General features: G+C 43.3%; 1 protein-coding gene across 2 annotated transcripts in view; it reads right to left on the reverse strand.

Moving 5' to 3' along the window:
• Positions 1–744: 744 nt before the first annotated feature.
• The window catches only part of MSRB3 (methionine sulfoxide reductase B3), an 85,698-nt gene continuing 68,669 nt past the window's right edge, over positions 745–17,773 (reverse strand). For both annotated transcript variants that reach the window (XM_084302047.1, XM_084302046.1), the window contains exons 6-7: positions 7,761–7,858; positions 745–3,356 (exon numbers count right to left, since the gene is read on the reverse strand). In XM_084302047.1, the coding sequence (XP_084158173.1) occupies positions 3,192–3,356; positions 7,761–7,858 (263 nt within the window). In that variant the 3' untranslated portion in view covers positions 745–3,191. The remainder of the gene's footprint in view (positions 3,357–7,760; positions 7,859–17,773) is intronic.

The raw sequence follows: 17,773 nt of genomic DNA on the forward strand, positions 1-17,773 counted from the left end.
TAACACCCAGGTCCCCGCAAATATAACCATGAAGCAGGTTTGAAAAGAGCCTGCAAGCTCTCCCCTGCCCTTGCACCCATCTTTCAAAGCCTGCTGCTGACTCAATTTACTGAGCGGCATTACCCTGCTGCCCACAGGGCATTCCCAACCTGCATCCTTAGAGATGGAGCCTTGTCAAAACCCAGATTTCCAGACAAATTTCTCGGCTGCAGACCAAGACCGGGCACCGCAGGGCTCCTACAGCTTGTCTGCCACTCGCCAGCCCCCACACCGAGTCATTTGGAAGCGGCCAAATCTTTTGCTAAAGGTGAAAGCTGAGCCCTTCTCTAAACATTTCCCCTTCTCTGCTGGGCCTGGATGCTTGTGATATTTTCCCAGAGGCTGGTAAATGCGAGGCAACCTGGTACCCTGTGGTTCTGTGCCCCTACCAGAAAGCTGCCTGAGATAAAGGGCTGCTATCCAATATTTGCAGTTAAGGGAAAGCAAGAGAAAGCAGCTCCTATGCTGCAGCTATGGGCACATAAACCTGATGGAAAAAAAAAAAAAAAAAAAGCAGCCCACAAACAAGCAAACAAACAAAAACAAATAAATGAGAAAGGAGAATGGAATTATTTATAAAGAAATTTATTTTCTATTTGTGTACAACAAATATATGAAACAAATTTGATTTGAAAAATGTATATTTGATTTCTTAAAAGTATTGAACTCTTTTAAGGAAAGGTTTCAGTTATTAAAAAGGTACTGAAGGCTAAAATTATACTTGGATAGATATATATGCGTGTACGTATATATATATAAAAAACATGTGCAATTTTTTATATATATAGTATATATAAATAACATGTGACATGATGTTTTAAGGTATCCTATTTAAACATCTGAGTAACAATAGAGATATTATAAAATATAGTTTCCTATTTCTACAGAATTTGCATTCAGTTTTCATAAGCATCTAGACAGTGCAAAATGTAAAGATACAGAAAAAGCTCCCAAGTTTCCTCTGTCATGATCATAACCAGACTGAACGAAATTTGGAGGGTTCAATACCAGCCCTTACTAGCGTCTTCGAAAAGCAATAAAAGGAAATCTGTCTTACCTTGACCTGTGCTATGCTATAGTTTGCGCACAAGAGAGAACAATGCATTTCCTATGTTAAATGGTCTAACTCCCAGAGATCACATACACCTCACCATATTGACTCATTTCATTGCACTCCATATCCTGCAAAAATAAATCTCCTGTAGGACAGCACACATTACTGCATACTGAAGTTTAAGTAATATATTTCTTTAACATAAGGCAGAAATATACTGAAATTTGATAACACTTAAATCCAACAGCAATCTGGAATTAAACCACATTTATGTACCACATTTTTATAGATGCTGCCTTTTTTACGTTTATGTCAGAAAATGTGGTAGAGAAAATCTACTTTACTTTACTTTAAATAAAAGCGAGGGATAAGAGCAGTCCCTCTACAAGAAATTGCTAAAAAGCAATGGGACCAGGAGAAATGCAACTGCCTTGAAACAGCCAAGGTCAGTCGGCATCAGCCTCTCCTCCTGCTGATGAGCAATTCCTTGCGTGACACCCGGGGGAATACTCACGTGAGTAGGTGCTCACCACCACAGAGCCCAAGTGCTTCAGCCCTGAATATTTATCATCTTTAATTATTTGCATCTATTCTATGTTAAGGTACTGTATGCTTTTTTTTCATGCAGTTCTTATGTCATCAAAAAAAAAGGCGATTCTGGCCATTCTGCATGCTTTTACAGTTGCTATATTTTAATCGAAGGATGTTTGTACTTTAGGTAATGTGTTTATTATTACCGACATAAAAACCTCAATCCTGCTTCCATAAAACTCTGTGGTTGTTTTGCACCTCCTGGAAATAAAATTAGATTCGAACATGTTAGTTATGCAGTTTGCTAATAAAAGTAACTACTATATTCATTAAGTCTTGCAATACTTAAAGGCAAAGCGGTGTCAGCAAATACTGTGTCTTAACAGCTTAAAGAACAGCATTATGCACAATTCAAGGCAAACTTATCGAACAAAATCTAAAAGCAGCTGTGAAAAGCATCTTATGGGACAGCAAATTTCACTACATGATAATTGTTGCAGGCTTTTTTCAAATTTTTTTTCCTTAAACCAACCCCCTCACTCATGTCCTACGTCGCAGTTGCCCAAAATGAAGGCTGTGCCCTTGTAGACAGCACACATCCAGGCCAACTACACCTTAAAACTCTGTGTTTCCAGAGGGTCTCCCTCTTCCTGCTGCACTCTTAAACTCCCTTTTAGCAGAAACTATCCTGTTTCTGAAACCTTGACGGGATAAAGAGCCCAGTGTCATTCTGCATCTTCTTCAGTTCTCCAGTTTATCTCTGCACTTGCCAATATAATGGCCCCCTGCAGATTTCAGCTTTCATTCAGATTTCAGGCCTCAGAAGAAGACAAAGTCTCATTAGTAGCCTGCATAAGCGAGCCTTACTAGTTAAAACCTTGATTTAAATACCAAACAAAGGGGAAAAAATAGATGCTGAGACAATGTTTACACCCTTTCAACCACACCCTTGAAATGTTGGCAGGGAATTAGCCAAAGGATGGGCTTTACATCTGATCCATCTCTTCTAGTTGGGAAAGAACAGCCATAAATACACGTTTTTGCAGGGTGCGGCTGATACTGGGAGATGGTTGAATACATATGACCAAAGGCTGCATGCCTCACAAGTCAGAACAAAGCGTAGATGTGCTGGGAATTCAGGATTTCTTATGCCCAGAAGTTTCCTATAAGCTGGAGATAAACACAATTCCCGTCTCCCACACAAGGATTACTGTTCAAACCTAGAGCAATGCAGCACTAAGGAGAAACTAGTAACTCATAGTGCCAAAGCCTCTTGAGTTAAGGGTACCTTAAAGCAATCTATTAAAAAAAATAAAATAAAAAAGAAAGAAAAGAAAGAAAAAAGAAAACCTGTGGAGTCAGTCAACATGTTTTTCAACCCAATAAAATAGTAAAATGCACTGGCAGGCAAGGCCTCAGTTCCAGAAAGGAGGAAGAAAAAGGATGGTGCAAAATTCTTCCTTCATACGTTTACACATTCTTAGGATATAAGGTAGCAGGCAACTTAGCAAACATTCCTTGTAAGTTGTGTGGGATCAGAGCAGCTTTTCGTGGGGCTTGCGCTGTCCTACAGCTCAGCTTTGCCTGTTGGGGCAGGACTGGTGCTACTGCTGCCTTCCCCGGCGTTGCTCTTCTCTGCTGGTTTGAAGGATAAGGAAGCGGAGTTTGTGCAGTACCGTTTGCCAGTTGGACGAGGTCCATCATCAAAAATGTGCCCCAGGTGAGCCCCGCACTGGAACAAAACACAATAGAGGATCACTGGGTTTCTGCACAGCTCAGTGGCGTCACAGCAGCGTTAAGCAATGCCGAGCAGCTGCTTCCAGGAAAGCACATTTCGATGCCTACATCACCCTTTTGGGTGGGATGCACAACCCACATTTAGTGACGAGACTGATCTGGGAAGATGATCTTCTGAGATATCACCGGCGCCTAAGACTTAGAGCCCAAATTTCCTGCATGTTTCACATCGTGTCATTGCACGTGTTCAGCTGGGTGAGCCCAACGCTCACCCCACACTACTTTCTGCAGCGTGTAGGGGACAGGGACATGTAGCTGAGCAAACACTGCTGCTCCTGCCTGAGAGAAAGGCACAGTCCTCTGCTTTGCAGAAGAGTACAACACTTTGAAGAACCTGGTCCAGTTGGTCCTTATGCAGAAATGAGGATTACTCTCACTGCACATTATGGCTGACAACACATCAGGATAATAAGAGCTTCTTATAATTAGTCACTTGAATTCCTCAAGTTCATTTTTACAGCCTGCCGTGAGAAATAAAAAAATAAAACCTTGCGCTGGAGAAATATTTATCTTGAACAGGAAAGTCATGCTGCTTTCCTAAAGAGCCTCAGCCTTTCAAGTCAATAGCTGATCTCAGTGAGAGCTGGCATGGTGTAACCAAGATCACAGCACTGTTAGTGGGCTCACAGTCAGACAGCAAAAATTAAGGACTGCGAATTATTCTTAACGTTTAATTAATTCATAGCATCCCAAATACATAGAGGCAATACTGATTGCTCTGAACGGTGAATGAGTTAGTGACGGCAACTCTCTACCCTGCAGTTAATGTGCAGCTAATGTTCTCCTGCTGTTCCTGCTTTTAATTCATCAAGGCAGCAAGAGGGATGTCTGCAGATGCAGGTAAGGTCTTGGCTTCGGACTATGCTCTCTCAACAGATTCAAAGTCTATGGGAGGCTCTCATGCCAGCAGGGAGGGACAGGAGCTCTTTGGGCTTAATGGCAGCTAAAGCTGCCAGAGCCATGTCCCAGGGCAGGCTCCCAGCTCCCGGAGACGAGCTGCTGGCACAGCATGGGCAGCCAGCCAGGACCCCAGAAGCACACTGGGGAACACTTCTAGACCATGGCATCAGCAGGACGAGCTCCCCAGGGCAATGGGAAAGGGCACAGATGACTCTGGGTTAAGAAGCAGCTGCTCGGCTTTGCAAGGAAGGAAGACAAAACAAGGCAAATGGGAAAAGGCAAAGGAAAGTTGCATGGGAAGTGCAGAAGACAAAGCCTGTTGTTCTTGAAAGATCACTGTTTTACAACCCTTTCCTCCATACGCCACCTCTTATTTCATTTTCCTTTATACTGGAGGCCCTTTTTTGGGCAGTTTTGGCAGAAAACCTGAGGCATTTCCCAGAGTGGAGTTTCTCACAATGGGGCACTTCACCTGATTAAAGCTTTTCCATACCTTGAAAAAAAAATCTGAAGAAACTTAGTGTCCCAGAGAGAACATTTTTCTAAATGCTCAGCATCCTAATTAAATCATCTCAACTAAGAATGCTTCAAAACCTCCTGGCCAGAAGTGTTAAACAGATCTTTTCCAGATTAACATTTACCCAAAGATAAATCATTCCCTCTCCATTGGACAGAAACAGAACAAGAGAAACCGTAGAGAGAAACAGTCTGCAGGAGTAATATGCTCACAAACATATAGACTACGAAGACAATCTATCAAAAAGGCTTTCCTCACAAAACTTGAAAAGCTGTGCTAGAACTTGAGGTAGTCTCATTACACCTTCTTGTGATGGCAGGATCACACCAGGATTGGATTACTGCAAAATTTGTTACCTTTTGAGATTACCCCTCACCAAAAATTTATGTGGCGATTCTCCCTGTAGAGGACTCTATAACTCATCTGCCCTGAAAAGGAACGTAATTCAGCCCTCTGTATCACACCATAAGAACACTGGTTCTCGGCTGAGAGTACAAAGGATGAATTGATTTTTACCGTCCTTCCCACACAGAGTAGGTGCTGACCATTTTTCTAGGACGTACATACATGTCTGTAAAGCCTCCCCAAAAGAAACAATCATGCGTCACAGCCTTATATATGAATATCTTGGGCAGAATGCACTGGGATGGTTAAATGGTTAGAGTAAAGCATCTGAAATATGTGTTTAGGAGCAGGAAAAGGGGGGTCACTGCTAACTGTCAGTATGCTTGGATCTCAAGCCTCCTTGTTCTAATAGGCTGCAGGGAGCTGCAGAAATTAGCTTGCAGACAGTTGCTGCAACCTATTCAGAGCTATCGGTGTGCAAGCAATACTTCTCCAACTACAGAGTTTTATTGGCTTTTACAGGTATAAGTAATACTTAGGGAGACCTCAGGGGAAGAAATTCTTGAGCAGGAAAGAGAAAAAAAGGGAGAGAGATGCAACCATTTTTACATTATTCCTCAAATGCATTAGCAATTAACTTCCACCTGCCACTAACCATTTTACCTTTTAAATACATCCCGGGTAATGTGTTTCCAAAAACATGTAAAAGCAATTTCTAGGATAAGCCCATAGATGTCTTTTCTTTATATTATGGCAGTTTTCCCCCATTGTTTATTTTCTATAATGCAGAAGATTAAAAGAGAGTTTTTTTACTCTCCCAGACAGGTGGGAGAACTTTTAAAGAAAAGGCAGCTACTTTTTCATCTGCAAAAGATTAATAAGGCTTTGGGTGCGGGAGAGGGTACTTCCCTCCAGTTTTACTAAGGCCTGCCATATCAATCCCCATGCATCTCCAAGCTGCAGTAAAATTGCGAGTTTTGATTGTGCAATTCACATTCCTAGGGCTCCGAGGAAAGGAGGAAATGGTTTTGTTATGGATACACAATGTGGTGGTATTAACCATGCTGAGCGGTGGCTGCAAAGATGTTCACCACTCCTCGAGCTATTTTCCAGTGTGACTCGATCATCTGTGGGGTTATTGCACCAGGAAGCCAGCATAACTGCTCGGAAGTTGCCAATGGATTATATAGCAACTTTGGTTGTATTCTTTTCTTAATGCTGTAAATTCAGTTTTTGGTTTTGCTCCAAGTTTATGGTGTCTGTATGTGCCTGCTGCTAATACTACGGGTCTCAGGTCTGCTAGTGCTATTTTGTTTGGCAACAGGTAAATGGCACTCCCAAATTCCTTGTCCTGACCACAGGCTGCCTTGGGTTCGCTCTGGTGAGCCGAGGAGCTGTGACCGTCTCTTGGAGGGCATCAGCAGATACAGGCTCAGCAGGTTGGTAGCACACTTGTTTCAGCACTGTTCAGCCCTGCTAAGCAAGGGTGAAGGAAGTGGGTTACATGTTGTGTTATTCCAGTAATTACTGGTGAAGCAAGAGGTTCCCAGCCCGTGGGAATTTAGGGAAATTGATGTTCCAAAAAATTGTTAAATGGATCTTCAGTCTCTTCAAGAATATCATAAATGTAAAAACTACAGAATGATGTAGTACACAAGACATTAGCAGATATGCTGTACTGGCCAGACCCTCTACCTAGACAGCAGTTAGTGGATTCTCCATAAAGATGCTGCTGCTTCTTTTCAGGAAGCTTCTTGACTCACTCTAAGCATTTATATACGAGAACTGATTGGCAAGTAAGATGCGTAGCATCAGTGCCAAAATCAGTTATCCCACCACTGTCTGGGAAGAGAAGAGCAGATTCTCACGGCCCAGATGAAGCTACTGCTTCTCTCAGAGGAATGTGAGCATGTGGAGCTAGAGGGCTGCAAGCCGCTGGGTACATCTGCCGAATGCCAGAGCAGCAGCTTCTCCCTCTGCCAGGTAATGACCACGCCATACCCTTTGTGGAGAGGAAGGCAGCACAAAGTGTGGGAGCAAGTAGAATGAGACAGATAACGGAAAATTTGGGCGTGATTTGAATGACTACTGACTTCATTAGTACGGCAGACAGGATTGTTTGAGGCAGCTGTGAAGACTGAGCTGGGAATGAGCGCTGGGAATGAGTTAGCACCGCTGCGTGGTAATGCACAGTGATGGAATCGGCACACAGGCAGGCGCTCTGCTGCTTCCAGCTCCCATCTCAGCTGCTCACATGTGCAGCCGGTCAGCCAGGCGCAGGAGTTCCTTTGAAGGGACCCTCTTCAGGAAGACAATTTCTGTAGACTCAGCGCCGAGCCCGGCCATTTACATCTGCTCTGTTAAATCTCACCCGAGACAAGGACGCGCATTCCAACGAGCCCTTTGTGCCTTTGGCTCGTTCCACCCAGCTGTTATACCTAGGACCCATTGTGCTCTCTTACAATGATTGCTATTTAATGGAACTGAAAGGTTTGCAAATCTGAGGGAAGTACAGCGCTCTGTAATGATTTTTGCAGCCTTTGCCATCAGAACAGTCTTTGTGTGCTATAAACTAACCTGACTGCAGGATATTTCAATCCGATGCATCCCATAGGAGAAATCATCAGTGAGAGTAATTGCATCGGGGCTGATCACATCATAGAAGGAAGGCCAACCTGGAAAAGAGGAACAAGATAAGTAAGAAAAGAGGGTGTCTTTGTGGCAGATGGCACTGTAAAAAGCAGAGACAGAAACACACTTTGAAAAATGTTTATTTCGCTCCAGAGCTCCAGAGTCAGAAATAACTGAAATGGACATTTTGGATCATAAATCATGTAGGTATGTTGGAACATTTTCCCCCAAATACAAAGTCCTTTACTGAGCTGCCAGCAGCTGCCCATCTTCCATCTCAACAGAGACTCCTGCACACCTCTGCCACCTCTCAGCCAGCAATGGCCACCTATCACCTTCTGCTCTTCAACTCTTCCTTGCCACGTATCCCCCTCACCACAACACCAGCACAAAGCAGCTACCCCAGTAGATACCCATTACACAGCTGGAACTTTTCAGCCACCCCTCAAAAAAACTCTCATCATAGGCTCTGTTTCCTGAAGCTGGGTTCCCACATGAGAACCTGATAGGCCTTAAGGTCGTGTCAACATCTACCAGTGCCCATCCAAAATCCCACCAGATATCTGTCCCTCTCGGCCAGTCTCCTGCCAAATATTGCAACATGCATAGATAACTCTTGCTCTCTGTGTATTACACACATGCCCACGCAGAGAGAACTTCCTTGTTTGTTCCCCTAATATCCGCTAAGCATTTGCTACAGATGATTTCATAAAATGACTTGCAATAAGCTATAACAAACACAGCAGCAGCTGTGAATCACTGCATGCAGATGAGTAAAGGATGTACACAGCTTTCCATAAGTAACAGGAGTAAAAGTTCCTATTCAGTAAAAGGAGGTGTGGAAGCCATCAAGTTTTCTGAATGCGGGTAAGGAAAGTGTGTAAACTGGAATAAAAAATAGCATATGTCTTCATTTGTATCGTAAGCCATTAAATGGCAAAGAACACTTACTAGGATGCAAGCATAGCAGACATAAACGTTTAAGAGGTGCTCAGAAGTGCATTTTTCTCCATTTTGGAAACCTCTGCACACAAATAGCAGCATTCCTAAGCCTGCAACCTGAAGGCATGGCAGGTCCCAAGTCCTATGCTTCCAAGGAACCTGCTGGCATCACAAGTGTTTCCCCCTCCAAAACTCACTTCAGAAGCAGAGTCATTTCCTTCCCCCAGAATACTGCAAATGTAAGAGACAGCAGATGGATTGAAGTGGAAGAGGTCTGAATGGGGAAAATATCCCACAAGACAGGAACTCAAAACAGTGCAGAAATGACAACCAAAAAAAATAATAAGTTCTTCCCCTCGTGCAAAATATCGCTGCCAAACAAATACCTTCACAAACAGAAAAGGAATAAACATATGACAAGTTTTGCAGAAGAGGTTATCCCGTTGACAGAAAAATTGATGTCTCCTAATTGGTGGCACATCTCCAACATCATTCATCATCTCAGCTGGGCCTCGGTCTAATGAAAATCGAGGCCTTACAAAGAGCTGGTCGGACATTTTTGATGAAGCACTTTAGTTAGTGCAATTTAAATATCTTGCTAACCAGGCATATCTACTTCTCAGTTTGTGTGACGGCAGAGGATTTCCAAAGAGGGACCTGCTTGGAGCTACCAGCTATCTCACCGTGTGAAAGCGTTTGGAGGAGGAACACTGCAGTGCTGCAGCAATTCTTGGAAGCAACCCTCCTTCCTTCATAACAGCAATAAGGGGGAAGCTTCAAAGGCTGCTGCACAGAGATTGAAGCAATCTGTGTCTTGCTGAGAAAATTATCTTGTGAGAAGGGTTTGGAGGAGATGTGTTTATGTCAGCTTTGACATTAAAGAAAGACCATCTATCCTCCTTTCTCCAGACTTTTCCTTTTGGTCTTCCCATTCAACACAGAAAAAAAAAAAAATATTATTTGCTTTGGATGCATTCCATGCGCTTTTAAAAAGTGAAGTCATCTGAAACCTATATAAACAGTCAAGCTCCTCCTAAAGTAGCCTTTGTACCCAACCGGAGTGACTTCAGCTTCCTTCTACACATGCACATGTTTCAGAGGCTCCTCCATTGCCACATGTTCCCCAAGACAGCGGCTAGGAAACAGCCTGTGCCTCCACAGGGCAAACTTCTAGCTCTCAGCTATGCCATCTCCTCTGGAGTACCATCACGGACCAGGCCCCAGCATTGCTGTGCCCAAACAACAACTCCATGAGGGTTGAGTGAAACCCGATCAAACATGAAACAGAGAAGCTCCTGAAGGGCACTGTGAAGGACACCATCAGTCAGCCCTGAGGGGGTGACAAGTGAACTGCTCCTTGTGCTGATGAGCCAGAATCATCAGGAAAACCAATCCCCCTCTGCTGTCTCATTTCCCCTCTTCAGAGCTAAAGTGGAAAACCCATTTGATAGTTTGCTAAGCCTTCTCTGGCCCTTTTCTCTGCTTTAAGAGCTGCCAGGAACAAGCTGTAGAAGCAGCCTGCTTGTCTGCACATTAGGCAACTCCCAGTGATGTTGGAAAACCAACTAGACCCCTGTGGGTTCTTCATACAATCTTTCTTTCTTCCTAAGTGGTGGATGACCCAGCAGTGTCCCCACTTTACAAGCCCCTGGCTACTTTTCTCGCCTCTCACTGCTGCTGCTCAGCCACTCCTTTCCTTCTGAGCGCCTGTTCCTTCTTGCCCTAAGGCTGCAAAATGGCTGATCCATTCTGCATTTTAGATTGCTGTTGGCTGTGCTCTAATGCTTTGGCCTGCCTTTGAAGCTATCTGGCAGGGCATATTTCCACGGTGAACTAGGACCGGGAGGAAGAAGACCATTTAGGAGCTCTTCTGCTCCTACTGGAAGGAAGAGTGACCCCTGGTGCTGTACAGACTGAGCTCTGGAGAAGGCCCTTAAAAATGCTAGTGCTTAGACCCAATCCTCCACAGGTTGGAGCAATACAAAATAAGAGCCTGTTGTGTTTGTGCTCACTCTAGTGACCCTTTATATGGGAATCAGACCACTATGTCCTAAGGGCCAATATCTGCTTTGTTAATAAGACAGACATGCAGGTGAAGAGTTATTCAGATCAAAAGCAGGTATCCTGTCTTAGATCTAAAACAAAGGAATGACATTTTCTTCTGTCAAGCACCAAAGTGAAAGCCATGGTGGAAACTGAACATCACTGACAGATCTCTTCCACTCCATCCTGCAGGAATAACAGAAGGGATCTCGTGCTGCGGGGCATTATACATACCACGTGCATCTCCTTCTGCAACCGAAATGCTGAAAGTGGGGCAGTGCCTGAGTAAGAAAGATACAGCAAGCGGTATGCCTACCATCTAGCCTCTTTTGTGCACTCCTGGTAGAGAAATGAAGCCCCAGCAGGAGAAGGTCATCTCACCCATGTTAACACAGGAAATTCTAAAGCACCTTTATCCTATGGGCTACTCCAGGACTGTTTCCTGGGACAATGCTGACCTCATGCAAAGAAGAAAGATGTTTTGTTCCTGTAAACATTTGGAACAGTCCAGCTGTTGAATGATTGATCAATTTTAGAAGTATCTCAATCATCTTTCCAATTTCACACACATTTTGTTGTACTTAGACCTCCAACTTCCTAATAAATGGATGCAAGCAGTTAGACATCTAACTGTTAAAATATGAGCCTATAATTATTTGCAGAAGCAAAACGGCAGGCTGCTTTTGAAAATCAGCCCTGCTAGGCCATTTTTCCCCCTCTTGTGAACTAATATTCCTTTTGACATTTTTTTTTTTTGAACAGCACAATTGCAATCCCCAAACATCTAATGCTCTGACATTATTCCCATTTCATACACCTGCCGACTGGAGACCTCCAGAGTCTTTTAATAACTGTGATGTCCGTAGTTATGTTTTTCATTTTGGAACCCAAAGAGACTAAGTTCAACCTGCATTTTATCATTCTTTGCCGTAATTATTCCAAGCATTTACTTCAGTGAGTTATTTACAGATGGAGAAGTAGGGGGAGATGGAAGATGTTAGAACTACCAAATGACACCAGATGGAAAAGAGGACCTTGACCTGAAAAATACCTTGTTTCTCTGATGTGCTGTATTTTTAGAATTCTGATTCCCTTTTAACCTAATGTGGATTAATGAAAACCCAAAGGCTTTTTAAGGTAGAGGTTCATCATTTATCTTCACTGAGAAAGCTATGTCTGTGTAAAAACATGAAGCATATAGGATTAAAAAAGGTAATAAAGCTTCTGCTTTGAAACTGCTGTAAAGCTGAAGGGCCTTCACTTTCTTCTTTCTCACAGGTTTATTGAAACCGAATCTGAAAGACACAGGCATCCACAGCTGTAACTTCTCACATACAAGTTTAATGTGGAAGTCCAAAGTGACATATTCCTGTTATGTACAATGTCTGTGCAAATGCAGGGCAGTTTTTGCCTAACCTGTTGGGTTATTTTTCGTAATATCTCCACGATGATGAATGCATAACAAATATTCTTACTTACAAATATTTTACCATCAGGTAGCACTACTTTCAGTGGAGGTCCAACTGTAGCTAGAAACAGAGTCGGGCATGGAAACATTCATGTTCACCAGCAAATGGCTGGACATGAGATATGTAATTCACTGGAAAGAAAACAACTGGTCCTTTCCAGCACCATCTAGGCTTAAGACAGATGACATGGTACTGGTTTTCAGCAGAACATGTGGAGCACTGCAGTGGTAGCTAGGTAGGAAAGCAGCCAAAGACAAAAAGCAGCTTAATTTTGGAAACAAAAATAAGGATATGGGGCCTCTCTAACCCACCGTCTCTAATAGAAAAGTTGGGCTACCACAACAGGTAAACAGAACACTGTGCAAAGGGAATTTTATAAAACAGTTGAATTCCTAGCAACAGCTTTTATCAGATAATCATAATCTGTTTGTTTTGTGTGTCTGTGTTTCTTTATGTTTCTCACTTGGGAAAGAAAAAAGTGGAAACCATAAATAAAGGTGGTGTTTGTTTTCATCCACAACGGCACTCCGAGCATCAAAACAACATTCTGTGAAACAGCATATGCAATCCAGATTTATTTCTTCGTTAGTGGGAGAAGGTTATATTTGTTTAAAGTGATTGTTAAGAGAGATCTGACACTTACCATTGAGAATTTCCTTTGACATCTGATTTTTTCAGAACGAGAGTGACCCTGAAGTCTCTTGAGCAATGAAAGCATGGGGCCTGTTCACTTCAGCAATTAATAACTGTATCACGATACAGCTATTGCCATAACTGCTTCCTTAGTCCTTTCACTGTGCTTTACAATACTGCTAAATACAAACTGGCTGTTTTAGAGACTTCCTCTAAAACACTTTTGACATCTCCAGCATCTGGGCTGCTGTTAAAATCAACAGGTAGGCAGGAGCTGGGATCTTCCTCAAGTCTTCTTACAAAGATTGAGTTACTAATGGTTTCTTTCTTGGTTCAGGTTCAACAAAACTACTGAACCTAACTCACTTCCTCCCAAAGGATGGTTTTCTCCCCTCATCTGAACAGTGTCTCTTGTTACTTTAAATCACGGCTAATGTTTTTAAAAATATATCTTACACATAAGTCAGTTGTAGATCTTCAGCATCAAAGGAACCAAACAGAATCATGTGAAGCGGTGTAACCTTAAGCTATAATTTTAAAATGCCAGTAAGAAATGTCTCAAATACTTTTCAGAATTTACTGTTGACCTAGTAACCTCAGTCCAAAACATTCAACTTCCAATAAATGTTTTTATTTTCCTTGCAAAACCAGTATTGGTAAAACAAATGTATGTATTGAGGAGTATCTTGCAATCTGTATACTTATGAGTTATCTTCAGAATTCACTGAAATAACAGAAGTTTTCATGCAGGATGAGTAAACTATAATAATAGTGGAGATGGCAAAACTTCCAGTGGAAGTGATTTGACAAAAATCTGAATACTAATGCAGTATATTCACAAAGAAAGGGGAAAAAAAGCCCCAGTAAATGCAGCTCTGTAATAACCAGCATCCGGCACTGAAACAAGCAGCAGTTGCAGATGAAGTACATATTTGAAAAATTTGTCATGGGGTGTTTCTAGTGATGAACATCCACAATTTGTTTTAGACCTGTCGAAATATTTTCCTATCACATTATTATGCATGTCTGGGAAACAAAGTTTGTAAAGAACAGCCAGGACTCAGTTATATATTAAAACTACAACTACAGAGATGGAATTCTGACAGAAAATTGCTTTTAACTCAAACAAACAAACAAACAAACAAAAAAAAGCAGCTTGTGTTTTCTTTTTGGAGTTCTATTCCTTCTGCTGAGCAATATGCCCATGTCAGTGAGTGCTATAGCAGACAAACGCCCTTCTCATTACAGCTGGACAAACAGACTCTCACTGCAGTTGTAAAGTTCCGAAACAAGGGGAAGTGTTACTGCACTGATTAAAAACAAACAAACAAACAAAAAAGACAAAGGCTCCCTTTTTTCTGCTTACTTTAGATATTGAATGAGATGTCTTGGTAAGGGAACTTGGTCACAAATAACTAAGGAAGGACAGCATATTCTTGGCCATAAAGGAAATCTTTTGTCAGGATTTGGGCCGAGATGGGGGCAGCTAGCAGATGGCAAGGTCTGCTCAAGACGCACAAAGCTGAGTAACAACCGCGGGGTGGAAGTGCAGCCACAAACCGCTGCATCTCCTGCAAGGGAATTTAGTCATGGGACAAAAAAAGTGGGGTAGGGCTCCTTCTGATGCCACCATGATGCAGTGGAGAACAAAACCCTCCTCTTTGTCCAATATTACAACTTATCAACGTAGTCCTTAAAACAGATGTATTTCCAGGACAGGGGTTTTGTCCCAGTGCAGGAACATCTCCTCATGAGCTGCAGGCACACCAAACGCCGCGAGGAACCTGACCACAAAGCCTTCCTTCACCTCAGGAGCACAGGAGCTGCTCCCTGCAGAGACTCCTCAGCTACAAGTGCCACCTTGCACCCAGTACCCGGGGTACTTTTACCATGCCCTCTGCCTAGGGCTTGGTCTGTTCAACACACGCTTGAATGCTGCACGGTCTTGTGCAAAAGGATGCAACAGCAACAAGCAGCAGAGAAAATCCCAAAAGAAGGAAAAAGGAATGATTTGTGGGGTTAGATTGTTTGGAGTTAGTGTTGGTTTGGAGGGAGGTTTAAATCTTTTTAACAACCTCTTCTGCAAACAAAAGGAGGTAGGCAATAATGTTGACTAGAAAATAAAGACCTTTCTTCACAGAAAAGCCTGACAAAAACAATATACATGTGCATGCACACCCCCACACACCCTTTTTCTTTTAAGTTCTCTGTGGAAAACTTCAGCTGTACTTTGAAAACTTCTGAAAACCGAAACTATTGAAATGGAAAAGTTCATATTTCAGATTATAATGTTCACCTTCTGTTTTGCTTTCTGTTATGGTTTCTAAAGCAAAGCATGCCCTTTCTGGTAAACCCTGTATTTTCTTTCAAAAAAGATTTCAAAGGAAAACATTTCACAGCCATTCTATGTGGCCGGTGACACAGTCTGAGGAAAGAAACAGCCTGGCAAACTGCTTTAAAAAAGATGTCATGAGGAGCTGCTCTCTTTAACACTCTGCTGTGGGAAACCCAGTGTTCCTGCACTGAGGAACCACCTGAGGACTGACCAGCACTCTCACGCTGCTCCAGCTCCGCACAGGTCTCTCCATGCTATTCCTTACGTGACTGCATCCTTGATCTTCTTCTTTTTTCTTCCAGATTAACCTTCTACGATGTTTTTGGCTCAAATAAAGAAATGAAGTAAAACAAATGCGCTGCACACAAACCGCTCAAGATATGGAAGTCATTTCCAACCTAAGCTAAGAGCACTTGTAATTAGGTACAGCACAAACCATCACAGTGGAAGTCAATTATACTCACTACATGTTTTTACAAACAAATAATATCAGTTTATAAACATCCAGCTCACTTCAGGGTCTTGTTTTCTCTTACACTATTCTAAGTAAAGATATACCTAAAAAGGAACAATTGGCTTGGAAAAGAAATCTGGTGCAACAAGCAAAAGAAGAAATAGGAGAAGATTTAGAGAGAATCAGCAAAAAGGAAATGGGCCAGTGTGCAGGAGGAGATTGGGGAGAGGCAAGAAGCGAGGAGTGGGAAGGCAGTCTTTGAGTAGATGCATTCAAATATCTCAAGGAAAACACTCAGGAAAATTTCTCCTGGGCATCGCCATTTTGTAGCTAGCCTCCCACAGCAGTAGGCTAGCTGTCCTGTAACATACATCGTCAGCCATTGGACACTTTTGGGATGCTCTCTTCTGTAATAATGAGAGGCACTCCGAATTTCTGCCTCCTTGGGCTCATCTTTCTCTCTCCCACAACTCAGGTGGAGCAGAAGCACCAGCTCAGACCCACCCACGGCTCACACACAGACCAGCACAGGGTACCCGTGCTTGGGGTGCCCAGTACAGCTCCAGGTTATATGGGGCCAGATCTTATGGCATGTGTTAGGACCACTGGCCTGACACAGCACATCTGATAACACAGCTCAGCTGTCAGACATATCTGATGCTTGGACCCTTTAAACAGCACAAGTGGCTATCTCCCAGGTGAAAACACTGGAGCTAAGAGTTATCGTCTACAGGCTATTGAGCCTCTGCTGATCCAAATCTGTTCCACAGTCTCCCTGTTACCATTTGTCAGGCTTTAAAATGACACAGGCTTGCCCATAAGCATTTGTTCCTTTCAGGTCAAATGGTATGCTTGCAATTAAGTTTTGCCCAGAAAAACCTTGCATGAGAGAAATCTCAAAGTATCCGTGTTAAATCAGCATCAGCTGATTTGTGGTGTCAGTGGCTGCCTTATTTCACTACACACATTTGTGCCCCGTGTGCCGACTCAACAAGCTCTTGATATGAGGGAAATAAGGAGCTCCTGTTCCTAGAGGGCACGCGAAAAAATAACCTCAGCCACACCTGGATCAGCTCTAAGGAAGACCAGCCTCATGTGTCCAAAAGTAAAGAGGACAAAAGCTTTGTTTCAGCTGCAATGAGATATACGCTGTTATCCCGGAAAGGGAGAGGGGAAGGAGCGGAAAGGAAACGCGCACAGCCCATCATTTTATTTTTTTTTGAGGAAAAAGATGATGTGCAACAGCCGGCGAAGACGTCCCTGCCGCTCCCCCTATTTCCATCTGTCTCAGCAAGGCTTGTGCCAAAGGTCAGACAGGACCACGCAAAAATATCCCACCAACTCCGGACCCCGGGCGCGGAGCAGAGGAACTGCTCTTGGCATCTCCTACGCAGAGGGTCTCGGGCCGGGACAAGGGGCCTCGGGCCGGGAAGAGGCCTCGACCCGCTGGGAAGGCTCCGGGGAGGCTGGATGGAGGCTGGATGGAGGCTGGATGGAGCCCGTCGGGGCCCGTCGGGGTCCGCCTGGCGGTGAGACGGGGCCCGCGGCGGCTGGGGCCGGCTCATTGCCGTGTTCTTGTCTCCACCTGCTGATGCTCCCTGTAAGCGGAGCGCCGAAACTCGGCCCGCAGGCACGGCAGCCTGGTTGGAAACCTGCCCGGCAGCTCAGCTTACAGGCACTCGCCACAGCTTGGGAGAGGAGTGGGGAGGGAAAGACTGCAAAAATAGAACAATAGAACTTGACCTTTTCCTTTTTTTTTTTTTTTTTTTTTTTTTTTTTCTTTCTGCTTTTTAAACCAAACTTTCAGGAACAGTGTCATTTGCCGTCTGGCGCCCCTCCTTGTTACTCGTATTTGGGTACGCTCCTATACAGCGTATAGCTGATGACTGCACGACGCTGGGTTTGTCCCTTTCCTGTTCTTCAAATCTTTATAATCTTACACAGAGTCATTAACTGCTTATTTGGGATCTCAGACCGAAGAATACAATAACCTGTCATAACAGATTTTTCCCTCTGAAGCACAGACCCTGCATTTACTAAGAAATGCCAGAATAATTATTTGGAGGTACTGACTGTTCAAAAT

The sequence above is a fragment of the Netta rufina genome (genome assembly GCF_964035555.1).
Source record: "Netta rufina genome assembly, chromosome: 1".
NCBI lineage: Eukaryota > Metazoa > Chordata > Aves > Anseriformes > Anatidae > Netta > Netta rufina.